The 13,227-nt window shown below is 59.3% G+C and overlaps 2 protein-coding genes across 2 annotated transcripts in view; one reads left to right on the forward strand and one right to left on the reverse strand.

Annotated features, from left to right (window-relative positions):
* The window catches only part of LOC102381473 (tetratricopeptide repeat protein 39A-like), a 7,801-nt gene extending 5,368 nt beyond the window's left edge, over window positions 1-2,433 (forward strand). Inside the window, 3 exon segments of the mRNA XM_025203858.1 lie at window positions 102-216; window positions 566-682; window positions 1,015-2,433. Of these exon segments, the coding sequence (XP_025059643.1) occupies window positions 102-216; window positions 566-682; window positions 1,015-1,132 (350 nt within the window). The 3' untranslated portion in view covers window positions 1,133-2,433.
* A 1,441-nt stretch (window positions 2,434-3,874) lies between these two features.
* On the reverse strand, window positions 3,875-5,283 carry GADD45GIP1 (GADD45G interacting protein 1). The gene is made up of 2 exons (XM_006023427.2): window positions 4,803-5,283; window positions 3,875-4,572 (listed from the first exon to the last, which is right to left on the reverse strand). The coding sequence occupies exons 1-2, from the start codon at window positions 5,141-5,143 to the stop codon at window positions 4,254-4,256; spliced, it is 660 nt and encodes a 219-aa protein (XP_006023489.1). The 5' UTR covers window positions 5,144-5,283; the 3' UTR covers window positions 3,875-4,253.
* Window positions 5,284-13,227: the final 7,944 nt, after the last annotated feature.

Consider the following 13,227-nt stretch of genomic DNA (forward strand, 5'->3'; position numbering starts at 1 on the left):
CCCAAGTTGCAGTGCCTGTCATGACCCTGCTGGGCTTTAGTCAGGTGTGTATGTTGGGGGCACTCCCCTCACTAAGCCTCCCTCCCTTCCCCCCACCCTAGGTGGTGAGCATCATGTGGACGACCGGTGCCTGGTACTGCTGCTCAAAGGCCTCTGTCTTCGGCACCTGTGCAGCCTGAGCCAGGCAGAGGCCTGCTTCCATGCTGTGCAGGCCAGGTGAGACCCCTGCCACTGCCTCCTGGGTCTGGATGGGGACACAAGGACCCTGGCAGCCCCTCCCTGGGGTTGGGGCAGGAGGCTGGGGGATCCTGCTGGCTGTTTCCCCCTGGCAGCCCTCTGGGGTTGGGGCAGGAGGCTGGGGGATCCTGCTGGCTGTTTCCCCCTTACAGCCCCTCCTTCTGTCCTGGAGGAGTCTGCAACAAGCCACGGGAGGAGGTGGGGTGGCATAATGGGATAGGTCTTGCCCTGAGATCCCTCTGCCCTACCCTTGGATTGCATGGTGGGGGTGGGAGCTAAGGGCCAGGGGTGGGGGCAGTAGAGTCGCAGCGTCCTTGTCTGTCCGCAGTGAGAAGCAGCTCCGCCACGACCACTACCTGGTGCCCAACGCGTTGGTGGAGCAGGCGTTGCTGTGGGCAGCTCAGGGCCGAGGGGCGGAGGCAGTGTCCCTGCTGCGGCGAGCCAAGTGTGTCCCATCTACGCCAGGGTGGCACTGTTGCCATGGCAACCCCTGGGGGGGGCACTGCCTCCTCCCTACCTATATCCCCAATGCACCATGGTTTCTCTTGCGGGGTGGGGGAGGTGTAGGAGCTGGCAGTAGTTCTAGCCCCCACCATTGGCTGCTTCTGCTTGGAGTCCATATTTCCCATAAGCTGCGGGGCAGGGCTGGAGGGTCCCTGGGCACGGGATGGAACTGGGGGCAAAGTCTGGAGTCTGACCCTGGGGTGGGGGTGTGCTGGGGACAGGGGTGGATCTCCTCTTTGTCCTCCTCACTAATAAGCTGTTCTCGGGGCACAGGAACAGCTACAAAAACTACTCCATGGAGTCGCGAACTCTCTTCCGCATCCACGCCGCCCTGACCCGGCTCCGTGCCGCGCCGGAGGAGAACGGCATTGATGGGGCTGGTCCCCCCTGAACCCTCTATGCAGTGTCTTACCCCCACCAATGATGGACTCCTGCCTGTACCCCTAACAAAGCCAAAGTGCCTGCACTCTCATGCCTAGCTTATACCTCCCTGTCGCTTATATGAGCTGTATGCACAGAACTGAGTGTGGCTTCCCCAGAGTGGGGAAGGAGGGGGGGGGGTCTACCCTGTCTACCCATCTCCTAGGTTCCAAGGGTAAAGGCTTCCTCCTCTCCTTCCCCCCCCACCCCCCCCCCCCCCCCCAACACCTGCTCTTGCTTATACTTAACCCCTCGGTTACATCCCCTCCCCCAGCAGGGGAGAGTAGGGCAGATTGTGTGCCCCCCCCAAGGTGTGGGGTGGTGCTTTGTGTCCCAGCTCCCCCAGACCCCCTTCCTTCCACCAAGGATATTTTGTGGCAAAATGTGTGCAGCAGCAATCTCAGTGCAGAGGTGGCCTTGCTCTTATCTCTCTGCCCCTCTTCTGGCCTGAGGCTTCAGAGCTGTGGAAAAGGGGCTAGAAGCACCTGCTCCACTTGATGTCTGCAGGTAGCCTGAGAAGCTCAAGTGTGTCCAGTGAGAGATTCTGGGTAGCCAAAGCTGTACCTGTTTTCACCCCTCTATGGGCCCTAGAGCCAGCCCCTGACTCCATCTGTTGGGCATTGCCATGTACTTCTTTCCCACACCCTGGAAGGACATCAATACCTTTCCCCATCCCTACACCTGAGAGCTGGAGCAGAATACAGCCTCAGCAGAAGGAAGACACTGTACTGGGCTGGCACCTGGTCCCTGCTGGTGGTGGTCAGTGACCTATGGACAATGCTTCAGGGTGGTTCCAGGCCTCTGAGACTGTTGGAGTTGGGTTCTCTGTCTCCTATCCTGCTCCTCGCTCTGTTCCAACCCTGCTGGTATGAACAGACTGAGCCAAGCAGGCTGGGCCACGGTGGAAGGGAACAGGGTTTTGTGCTACGGCTTCTCGGCAGGGGCAGGGTGTTTCTCATGCTAGGTAGGAGGCTGATGAGGTGAGGTACAGCTGGAAGGTCAGAGCTGGGAAATAAAGGCATTGATGTCTGTATCCTCAGGCTGTGTTCTTACATGCATGTACACATGTATGCATACAGCCATCTGGTATGTTACATATACCCAGATGTGTGTATGTACACATATTCAAAACTCCATGTACACAGCTGTTTGCCACATCAAGTGCACTCATGTACATACACCACCCCCATTTGGCATGTTGCATACAGCTGTACTGGGGGGGTGGGGGGAGAGGTTCTGTGTGCACATACATGCATGCGCACACAGCACCTGTAGCTGCTGCTTCTCCAGCCTGACCAACCCTCCCTCCTCCACTGAGGCTCTTTCTTGGATGATTTAAGCTGGCAGCTCCCCATCTCAGCAAACAAACCATCCCCCAAGCTGTGGCCAGGCCTGCTTGCCCTGGGGTAGGGGCAAGGGCTCAGGCAACTGCCTCCAAGCACACACAGCAGCTCTTGCCAGGAGCTTGGAAGCTGAGAGCTGGGGTGGGTGGGTGGCACAGCCCCCGCTTCCAGCTGTGCTGAGAACAGGCCTCGCTCTACCAGCAAAGGTGGGGAGGGGTGGATTCTGCCTCCCCACAGACACCTGCTTAGTGCAAGGGGGGAGCTGCTGCCAGGCCCAGCAGCTGCCAGGCCCAGCTGTGCCAGATAGTGTAGGAACCCTGCCAAGAAAAGGGGGTGGGTGGAGGGGGTGCTGGCACTAGTCCTGAAAGCACCTGTCCCTTCCCCACCCTACTGCACCAGGGCTAGTCTCTGCTCATACTACCATGACAGCTCTCTCCACAGCTGGGAATGGAACCCAGGTGTCCTGGTTCCTAATCCCTTGCCATTCTTAATCCCTGAATCCCCAGAGCTGGAGGTTGCAACCAGGTATCCTCACTTCCATTCTCCCTCCCCTTAACCACTTGTCTGTCTCCAGCTGGGGAGAGAAACCAGGTGTCCTGGCTCCCAACTCTTAACCACATGACTTCTCTAACCCCTGCCCCTTTCCAGCCTAGAGCTGGTGGCAGAACTCAGGCATCTTGGCTTTCAGTCTAGACCCAACTTGCTGTAGCACCTTTTTTGTCCCCTGCAGCTGAGGAAAGATTTGAGTAGGAGGCACGATAGGTTGGCACAGAGGACAAAATGCAGAGCCAGGATTCCTGGGTTCTACTGCCAGTGTAGAGTACTTTTCCTCTTTGCAGCATGTGGTACTTACCCATATTTACAGTAGGGCAATGACCAATGACATGGAGCTGCTGCTGAGTGGGGCAAAAGTGTACCAACACCAAAGAACACCCCCTGACCAAAGAACACACCCTGCTCGAGGAAAAGCAGCAAACAATGCCCGCAGGTGATTCATGCTCCTGGCATCAGCATGAAGGGATCCAACCCTTGGCCTAACATTTTGCTCTTGACCTGTGATTATCCAGGCAGGGCTTCAAAGCTAGAGTGGGACACGGATCACTTACCTGGTAATGAAATCCAGCTGCTTTTGGGGTAGGACCCAGCTGCTATTTATTGATCTTGAGTTGTTGTTTAGGACTCAGTGAAAAAGCACCACCCTGCAGGAGGGGTTTGTGGGAGGTGGGTGTGGGGAAGTTAATCAAGTGCTAAAAGAATAAGGAAAATTCCTCACCTGACTATATCCCCAGAGATCACTAATGAGCATTAAGGACCAGCACAAAGCAGGTGCTCCCCTTCCTCCTGCTAGGATGAAAGGAAGTCACAGAATCTAAGGCCTGGGAGGCTTTTATTTCAACACAGAGGCAGGGGGTGGGGCTGTGCCACTGGGGTTTGGGCAAGGATAACACTCTGCTCCAAGCAGTACTGACTTCATAGGGAAGAGGAGGCAGCACCACCCCTTTGTGGGGGGCTCCACTGACCATCTCCACAGAGCATGAGGAAGCCCCATACATAGCACTAAGTCTAGACACATCCTTTGAAGTACCTGTGCTAGGTAAGAGGAGGAGCCAGCATCCAGAGTGGGGTAGAGGCTGCTGGGAACCAGCAAGAGCTAGTCCTAGATTCAAGCTGCCTGCAAGCCAGGCTCAGCAAGAACCAGGGACAGAATTGATTTCTATGACAACTCTCTTCCCCAGCCCCCCACCCCCTCTAGGCAGCTAAGTCCTCCCCAGCAGAGACAGGGGCTGGGGCTATGGTTTTAGCTGCTGCCTGCTCCGCTGCCTCTTTCTGCTGCTTCTTCAGGAGCTTGCGTTCCTTACGCTCCTTGCGGCCTAGCTCCTGCACCAGCTCCTGGAATTGGGGGCTGCTGGGATTCACCTTGTTGCCAAAGTGCTCGTGGGCCTTGGCCACTAGCCGTGCGCGCTGTGCCTTCTCCTCCTGCACCTGCTGCTTGCGTGCTGCCTTCTGCTGCTGCCACTCTGCAATCAGCTGTGGCATCTTGGCCATCTTGGCCTTGATCAGCTTCTCCCTGCAGCCAAAGCAAGGGGGGAAGGGCAGCTAGCAGAAGGCTCTGGGGGGCACTAGGTTGGAGATGCGGGTGGGTCAGTTCTACTATAGAGCACCAGGGGCAATGGGCTCTTTCCTAGTGAGCTCTGAAAGACGAGAGACAAGTTGAGAGAGAGCCCAGAGCAGAGGGGTCCTCGGTAGAGAAGGGCAGGGGTATGGCAGGGGTCCCTCCCTTTCCCCAGGGGTCATCACCTCTGCATCCGCTGCCTCTTCTCCTCGCGCTCCTTCTCGTCTAGTGCCGCCTCCATCTCGCGCAGCCCCGGGTACCACTCCCGCTCCTCGGCCTCCATCTCCCGCAGCTGCTCGGGGCTGGGCCACAGCTGGGCCGGGTCCACGCCCGAGGCGGAGCCATAGCGCCCGAACATCTTGGCCTTGTAAGCAGGCTCCAGCTGCCACTTGGGCGTGTTGGGGTCATCGGGATCGGGCTGGTACATAGCGCCCAGGCTATGCTTCAGCGGCCTCGCTCGGTACCCCCTTGCTGGGGTGGCCGCCCGCAGCAGCCACGAGCAAGCCCGCTCCATGGGCGCCGCCATATTGGACCGTCACGTGATCTGGCACGGCGCGGTATCGGGGACCTCGCACCTCGGGCTGCCCCTGAGCTGCCTGACCGGAGGGCTAAGGGAGATTGGAGGTTGGCTAAGGAGGACCGGAAGTAGGGCTTGAGGGGAATAGAGAGGAGGAGGGAATAGGCATGGCCACCGGAAGTGGAGGGGCATAGGGCGGAAGTTGTACTTTTGGAGGGAGATTGTCACAGGTGACCGGAAGTGGGTTGAGGAAGGCTCGAGGGCCACCGGAAGTGCTGGTGTGGAGGCCGGAAGTTGATTTTTTGAGGCGGGAGAGATGTGTACCTGGAGACAGACATGGATTCTGGGGAAGCTGCTTGGCTCTGAGGTGTTGGGCCAGGGTCCCCCTTTGGAGAGACAGGGCAAGACAAGGCCACAGGCAGGGCCTAGGCCCAGTGTGAAGGACCCTGAGGAGGAGGAGGTCCTGGAGCAGCCACCTGCTGACTTTGCTAGAGACCTGAGGTAACAAAAGTGCAGGAATGGACTACAGGGGATCCCCGACCCCCCTCTTGCCCCATTGGGCAAGGGGGGTCGGGGTAAACCAGTCAAGTGTCTCCCCCTTTGCCTGGGAGATTAGCCCTCTTGGCCTTGGCCTGCACTAGAGTGAAGTTAACAAGGTTTCTGGGGGCTCTGGATGGGGTGAGTGTAAATGGTATGCCTGCGGGTGGACTGGGGTGCCCTGCACTTCCCAGAGAGGGTCCAGAGGGGGCTGTGACAGGGCGTGCTGGGGCCCCACTCATAGAAGGGGTAGGTGTTGAGGGACTTTGTAAACCTGCCTATCCCTAAGGCTGGATGTCAGTGGAGATGGGAAGTAGGACTTTGTTAGGAGGTGTGGGGGGAGTGGGTGCTGGAAATTTCCCTGGGCATATAATTTGGGACAGGCCTATTTGTTATACAGGGATGGTAGCTCAACTGAAGCAGACATGTTTGTTAGATAAGTAGAGGACAGTGAGTCTAGGCCCACTAAGAGAGTTGTAAACTTCTCTAAGGCCAATGGGTGCATAATAAGGTACTGGGGGCAACCAATGAAAAGCAAGGGTTGGGCATGATGGGCCAAAGGTTAATAAAGAGTGCTCCAGTAGGGGGCACCAAGCAGGGCACACTGGCTAGTGCTGACTGCTACTTGATTGTGGCCAAGGAGCTCGTGGACGCCACCCAGTGAAACTGCCTGGAGATGTGCCCAGATGGACACAGAAATGACTCCACAGTCACCCAGCCAATTGAGGCAGGAAGCAGGACTCGGGAGTTATTCAAGATGGGAAGATGGAAATGCACTCGTTAGGTGAGGAGGGAATAGTTGCAGGAGCAGTGGAGGTAGGAAACAGGGAATTATCGGTGTGCTTGGGTGTTGTCTTGCCAAGCAAAATGGCAAGGTTTCCTTGAAAAACGCGCTGTTGCCTAGAGACGTGGTGTTGCATCAACTACTGGCTGCAGGTCTGGACACAGCACTGAACTGGGGCAAGCGGATGCTGCAGCTGTGTAGCTTGTTGAGTGATGTAACCGTGGAACTTATTAGTCAAGTTGCCGTATGTGGTGCTCTGTCAAGAGAGAGACAGGATGACATCAGAAGGCGGCATCATCTCAGAGCAAGGCATGGGGTCAAACAAGGCATTGGAATGACATGCAGGCATCTTGACAGGCAGTTGATACTATGGGGGCTATGTTTAAATGTAACATCATGGTACGGTGATGTTGTACAGAGGCTGTTTGGAATGGGCATTTTCTGGATTGTCTGGCAGCCACATACACCTGACCTGAAATGCTCATGAAACACAACTGCTTCTCATGCTACTGCTTGTGGCAACACCTCCAGGGTGGGTCTGCAGGAGAACAATTTTGCCACTGCCAGCTCAGAGCCTCCACTTCACAGTCCATGTGAGGTCTCGTCTTTTGGCGACTCCCTGTGCTGCAGAGCTGACAGTGACTCTCCCCTCTGTGCGCACCCACACACGCACCAAACATCTTCTGAAGCCCCCATAGAAACATGGTTCGAGTTTCATGAGTTTCTTTTACATCCATTCCACAGGAGTAATCACTTCTCCTCCCTCCACCTCTCCAGCCGCTGCAGCACTCAATCTGACTGTTTCAAATGTGCCCCCCCACTTCTCTGTGCTGAGAAGAGCAGAAGTGCGGTGCTGCCTGGTCCTGCTTCCGAAACATGCCTCCTGTTCAAGGGCAGCTCTGCAGTCCAGTAGCATGAGGTCCCTGTCCAGCTAGGGTTACCATAGTTCCAGCATCAAAAAAAAGGACACCTGGGAAGGGGGGAAAGGAGGGGGGGAGGGGCATATGATTGGTGGGGTAATGATAGGCCTGTGTCCTGCCTCTGCCCTTCACTCCTAAGCCCCTGCCCCTGCAGCCCTGCCAGCCCCAGCTGAATCCCAACCCACAGCCCCCAACCTTGCTGGTGTCCCACACTCTGGACCTGCAGCCCCTGCCCAGCCCTGCTGGTGCCCCTTACTCCCAACCTGCAGACCCATGACTGCCCCCCAGCCCTGCTGCACAAGCCCCTCCTGCATTGCACCTGCTCTCATGCACGGGCACACTCTCTCTCTCTCTCTCCCTCTCTCTCTCTCTCTCATTCTAAAAACCTGCCCAGACCTGGCACAGGGGGCCCAAAAAAAGGACACATCCAGGAAAATGCAGATGTATGGTAACTCTACCTGTCCCAAGAGCCAAGATGTCAATCTGGGGATCCTGGCCCAGATTTGGCCTCAAGCCTTCCCTTTCCTCCTCCCAAATTCCCTCTCCTCCCCTCCTGGGGGTTATTTGCTGCTCTGTACACTTCCCCACCCTGTGAATCCCTCACAAAGATCAGCCCCTGACCTGTGCCTGGCCAGGTGGAAGCCTGGTGCCCTCCCTGCCTGCACAGCTTGGATTAAAGGAGACTCATTGTTAACTGTCAGCAACATGGGGTGCATGATATGTGGCTGAGGAAGCTGGCAGGGGAGGGGGGAGCAGGGCTGGGTACTGGGTCTACAGGAACACCTTGTCCCCCAACCCCACAAGGCAGTGACACCAAAGCTGCTGAGTGCTGCTAATAGCCCCCTGCAAAGCCCTGGCCTCCCCAATGGCTCCTTGGGCCCTGGCTGCCCCTGCCTGGCCTGGCCCCCACCTCACACTCATGTCAAGCTGTGCAGGCCCCAAGGCCTTTGCCGAGGGTCCTAAAGCAGGCCTCATTGAGGGGAGATGGCAGGGTGGGCTACTGGGGCTCGCAGAGGGAATGGAACAGGACCTCAGCCCCCAGCATTGATATGGACCCGCTGGCAGCTCCTGGCCCCTCCCTGGGTGGGTCCCCCTCCCTGGGTGGGTCCCCCTCCCTGCAAGGACCGCCTCCTCCCTGGGGGGACTTCCTCACTGGGGCAAGGGCAGGTGTGGAGGCACATCACCATTTGGCCCTGCTCTTGGAGGCAGGGAGTGGGTGAGGCTGACTGCAGCTCTCCACACAGCCACCCACAGCTTCCCATGGGGCTGGATGAAGGCTCTCAGATGCCTGGGTTCCCTCCTGCTCCCTCAGACCTCATTGCATCTGTCATTCCTCCTCTTCCCCCCCCTCCCCCACCCCCCCAACGCCCCAAACATGAGATCATAGATTGCTAAGGGAAGGTGACCAGTGAGCATTTGGGACAGGAAGTGAAGCTGAGGGCTGGGAGCAGAGAGGGGTGGGCTGGGCACATGGGGCCTGTTGTAGGGCATAGGTATTTATCAGTGAGGGCCCAGGGCATCCCAGGAAGGATGGATCTAGAGGCTCTGGGGGCCTGGCACCAGGCTGTCACTCTCTACTGCCCCCAGGGAGCTGGCAGCCTCCTCCATTCCCAACCCCCCAGCTCCACAGGGCTGGGAGGGGCTGGGCAGGAGGGGAGACAGATGGTCAGGTCTGGCACCAGTGCTGGGACATGGGGCCACCCCTACGCCTTCCCTAGCACCTCAGCACCCATGCACTGAAGCAGGCAGGGTCCCACCCCAGGACATGGGGCAGCCGCATCCCACATGGTGTCCCCTCCTCCCCAGGCCCCAACAGTCCCAGCCTGGCTGTTTGGAAGTGAGGGGTATGGGAAGGGCAGGGGCTGCAGGTCAGGAGTGACAAGTGAGGGGCACTGGCAGGGGAATCCCCCCATCCCCAGCACCCATCCCTTCCCACAGCTCTAAGATTGAGGCCTGGGCTGGTGCAGCTCCAGAGCCTGCGCAAAATGGGGGCTCTGTTATGCTGGATTCTGCCCCTGCCACCTCGCTGCATCCCAGGGTCAGGACCCAAACCTGCTAGGGTCCTGGGGGCACAGCTGCCTCTATGTGGGATGCTGCAGGGACCAGTGATTTGGCTACGGGGGAATGGAGGGGTCTGGCCAGGATGCTGTGTCCTGAGTACAGCTACAAATCACTCTGCGCCCAGACCTGACGTCAGCCCCTGGTGTCAGGCCTGCAGCTCCCACCTGCATCCCCTCCTCCCCCATGGTGTCAGGAGGCCATGGAGCAGAGCAGCCTCAGGGCCGTGGGAACAGGGGGCCAAGGGGGCTCACTGCCTGGGGCAGAACTGGTCCATCCGCCCCAGCCATCATTCACCATTCTTGTGGAGCAATTTGGCAGCTCCGGCTACTGTCATTTGCTGCCTGGGGGGGAGGTGACAGCTGGATAGGGTCACCTGGGGCGGTATGGAGGCGGCAGAGTGTGGGCTGGGGTGGAGTGGGGGCATGTGTTGGTCATGAGACAGCAGGGTCCAGAGGGACCAAACAGCCTGTCCTGCTGGCACTTCTCACTCCCGCCCCGCAGCCATTATGTTGCCCTCCAAGACCTGCTGGTGCCCCTCACTCCAGACCTACAGCCCTTGCCACCCCCAGCCTTGCAGGTGTCCCTCCCTCCTGATCTGCAGCCCCATGCCCTCACAGCCTTGTAGGTACCCCTCACTTACAACTGGACTGGGTTTGTCTAGGCCCTAGGGGAGCCTTGCTTGCAGAGAAGCTGCAGTTGGAAAATTCTGACCCCTTGCCCTGTAAAGAGCTGGCCAGAGCCTGACACCAGTCCCTGCCTGATGCCATGGGGGCAAGGCCCCACTTACCCAGCTGGTGCCAGGTGTAGTGCCCATCCCAGGGTGTGAGTGGGGCAGTGACTGCACATGGTGCTCTCCCCTCACCCCTCCAAGCAAGCAGCTGGGCAGGATTCTCAGCATCTGGCACGGCAGCAGATGGCAGGAGCTGGCACTGCAGCGCCCAGCCTGCCTCACCCGCCGCCCAGAAAGGGACCTTCCCTGTAGCAGCCTCTGCCCAGGAGGAGCCCCCCTAGGACTGGACACTGAGCCTCTCTTCCCTCCCCCCACCCCTTGCAACATGGGAGGGAGAGGAGCAGTGTGACCAGTCTTGCATCTGTCCATCCAACGGTCTGTCGCCAGATGCCCAGTCCCCACTTCCCCAGTGCAGCAGAGAGCGTAGGAGTCCTGGCACCCAGTTCTGCAACCCCTGTGGCTGGGAAAGGAGTTGGGTTTCCCAGTGCACCTCCCCCCACCCCTCCTTCCCTAGTCCTAGTGTAGCATATACAACCCAGGCAGGCATCCTGGTGGGACTGCCTGGGAGCGATGCTCAGCCTGTAGCCATCTCTGCTACATCAGCCTCTGGCAAAAGGGGGTCTGCGGTTACCAAGACGGGGTCTGGGCTGTGGTCTCTAGGAAGCTCTGTCTGTCTGTCCATCCGTCTCCATGCTCCCTCCCTCTCCCCTCTGCCCACACGTCTGTTCAGCCTCCAGGCCCCTTTGGGAGCAACCCCCCAGGCGGGAAGGGGTCCCCCAGCCCCCACTCTGCCCACCACAGCCGAGGGAAGGGGAGGAGGCAGGTGGCCCAGGCTGGCGCTGGCAGGGGCTGGGGCTGCCAGCGCCATCTGTCAGGCTGTGAGCATCTGGGAGCCAAGGTGACCCCATCGCCCTGTATTAGCACTGCGCGCCTAGCATCTGGATCAGCTGGGGTGTGTGGGGGGGGGGGGGGCTGATCCCAGCCCCCCCCAGTTCTCTGGCACTGTGAGTCCCCCCCAGCATCCCCTGGCTCTGTCCTTGGGAAATGGCTGTGTGTGTGTGTGTGTGTGTGTGTGTGTGTGTGTGTGTGTGTGTGTGTGAGCAAGCACAAGTGACCCAGATTCCTGGGTCTGTGTGTGAGATCCAGACACCTGGGTCCTGTGTGTGTGTGTGCAAGTGAAAGCCCCAAATGCCAGGGTTGTGTGTGTGACCAAGTGACCCAGATGCCTGGGTCCTGGGAAGGGTGTGTGCGCATTCGCACACACAAGTGAGAGAGACTGATCAAAATGCCAGGGACTTCTGTGTGTGCATGTGTGTAAGTGTCTGTGTGACCTGGATACTTGGGTCCAGTGTGTGTACAGCAGGCTGTTTGGCAGGCAGGATTCTCAATCCCTGATATCAAGACGTGGAGACCCCGCTCCCCAACCTCCCAGTCTGGGCGCCCTGTCTTGCCTTGCCCTGCACTCACCTCCAGGCATACACCCCCAGCTGAACACCAGGGGGAGCCCTTGCCCAGCAGTTCATGCACAAGCCATTGGGACTTGCTGTTCTAGGGGGATGCAGGTCAGGAGTGAGGGGCATCAGCAACGCTTGATGGGGAGGAAGGGGCCTGTAGGTCGGGAATGAGGGCCAGTACCTTCGGGGGTGGGGGGAGGGGCTGAAGGTTGGGAGTGAGGGGCACCAGCAGGGCCAAGGTGGGGCAGAGGGTTGTGGGTCAGGAGTGAGGGGAACCAACAAGTCTGGGGGGCCAGGGTGCTGTGGGTTGGGAATGAGGAGCACTGGCAGGGCTGACTGGTGGTAGGGCCTCCCCACCCCACCCTCCCTCTGACCTGCATCTGCAGACTTCTCCCACCCTACGTAGGGCAGGGAGCATCAGGGCTGTTTCCTTCCCCAGCTCAGGCCTGTTTCCTGGCTGCTCCCCCACCAAGCTGGGGGTGGGGTGGGGTGGGGTGGGGGGCAGGGCTGTGCTGAGTGATGGGCTACTGCGTGGAGTTGGGGGCAGCACCCAGGGGTGACCCTTGCCCCCCAGCTTTGTTCTCATCATCCCAGTGCTCCTTGGCCTTGGTCCAGCTCATGTACCACTGCCCACCTACTCTTCTTGTGTCACAGAGATTCGGGGGGGAGGCGGGCTTGATCCTGGACCACTTCAGGACCCCAGCATGCAGACAGTCACAGATGCTGGGCTGTGGGGGCTTGGAGCCCCCTGGCTTCTGTTGGGAGGGGCTGGGAGTCTACCATCGTCCCCCAAAACCTCACCAAGCCCCACCCTGGCTGGGTGCCTCAGTTTCCCCGCTCGGGCTGGCATGAGCAAGCACATGAGGCAGGACTCAGGTACTGCCCCCTGGCCCTCCCTGGCACTGTAGGAGACACCCCTGGCAGTATGGGGGCTGGGGCACACAGGCCTGCAGTTCTGGGTGCAGCCGCTAAGGAGCGGTGTCTCCTGGTCTGAGTTGGGCCAGTACCGTAATTCTCCTAGTGCAGGCCTCTCCCTTGGCTTGCGGAGGGAGAAGGGGCTGAGCTTGGAGCAGACTCAAGCCCCCCTCCCTGTAGCCCAGTGGAGCAGAACAAACCCCTTGGCTGGGCCGGCTGGTTTCCCTTGTCGCCCCCTCAGCACAGCCAGCACCGGCACCCGGCCAAAGCTTGTTAACCCTTTGCTGCCCAGGGCTCGCGCACCTGGCTCAGCTGGGGAGGGCCCTGAATGCCCCCTCCCCCCATACACACAGACTGGGACCTACCTGCTGTCTGCCCTCCCAGTGGAGGCTGTGTGGCCCACTGACGCATGGGAGAAAGAGGATGAGTGGTTAGAGCTGGGGCTGTGGGCCAGGATGCCTGGGTTCTCTTGGCTCTGGAAAGGGAGTGGGGGGCTCTAGCACATTACAGCAGTGGGGGCTGGGAGCCTGGATGCCTGGGTTCTCTGGGATGGGACTGGGGCCTAGTGGGTGAAGCACAGCCCTCAGCTTGCAGGCCCTGGGTTCTTCCCCCCTAGCCCCCCCCCCCCAGGCTGTCCTGGGGCGGGGGGGGTTAATCCCCCCCCCCTTTAGCCCTGGAAGGGGGTCCCGGCC

This window comes from Alligator sinensis, unplaced genomic scaffold (assembly GCF_000455745.1).
Source record: "Alligator sinensis unplaced genomic scaffold, ASM45574v1 scaffold707_1, whole genome shotgun sequence".
NCBI classification, from domain to species: Eukaryota; Metazoa; Chordata; order Crocodylia; family Alligatoridae; genus Alligator; species Alligator sinensis.

Coding starts and splice junctions, on each gene's coding strand:
- GADD45GIP1 (XM_006023427.2), bottom strand. CDS start 5,143: ATGGCGGCGCCCATGGAGCGGGCTTGCTCGTGGCTGCTGCGGGCGGCC. Junction 4,573..4,802: donor AAGAGGCAGCGGATGCAGAG/GTGATGACCCCT, acceptor CTTTGGCTGCAG/GGAGAAGCTGATCAAGGCCA.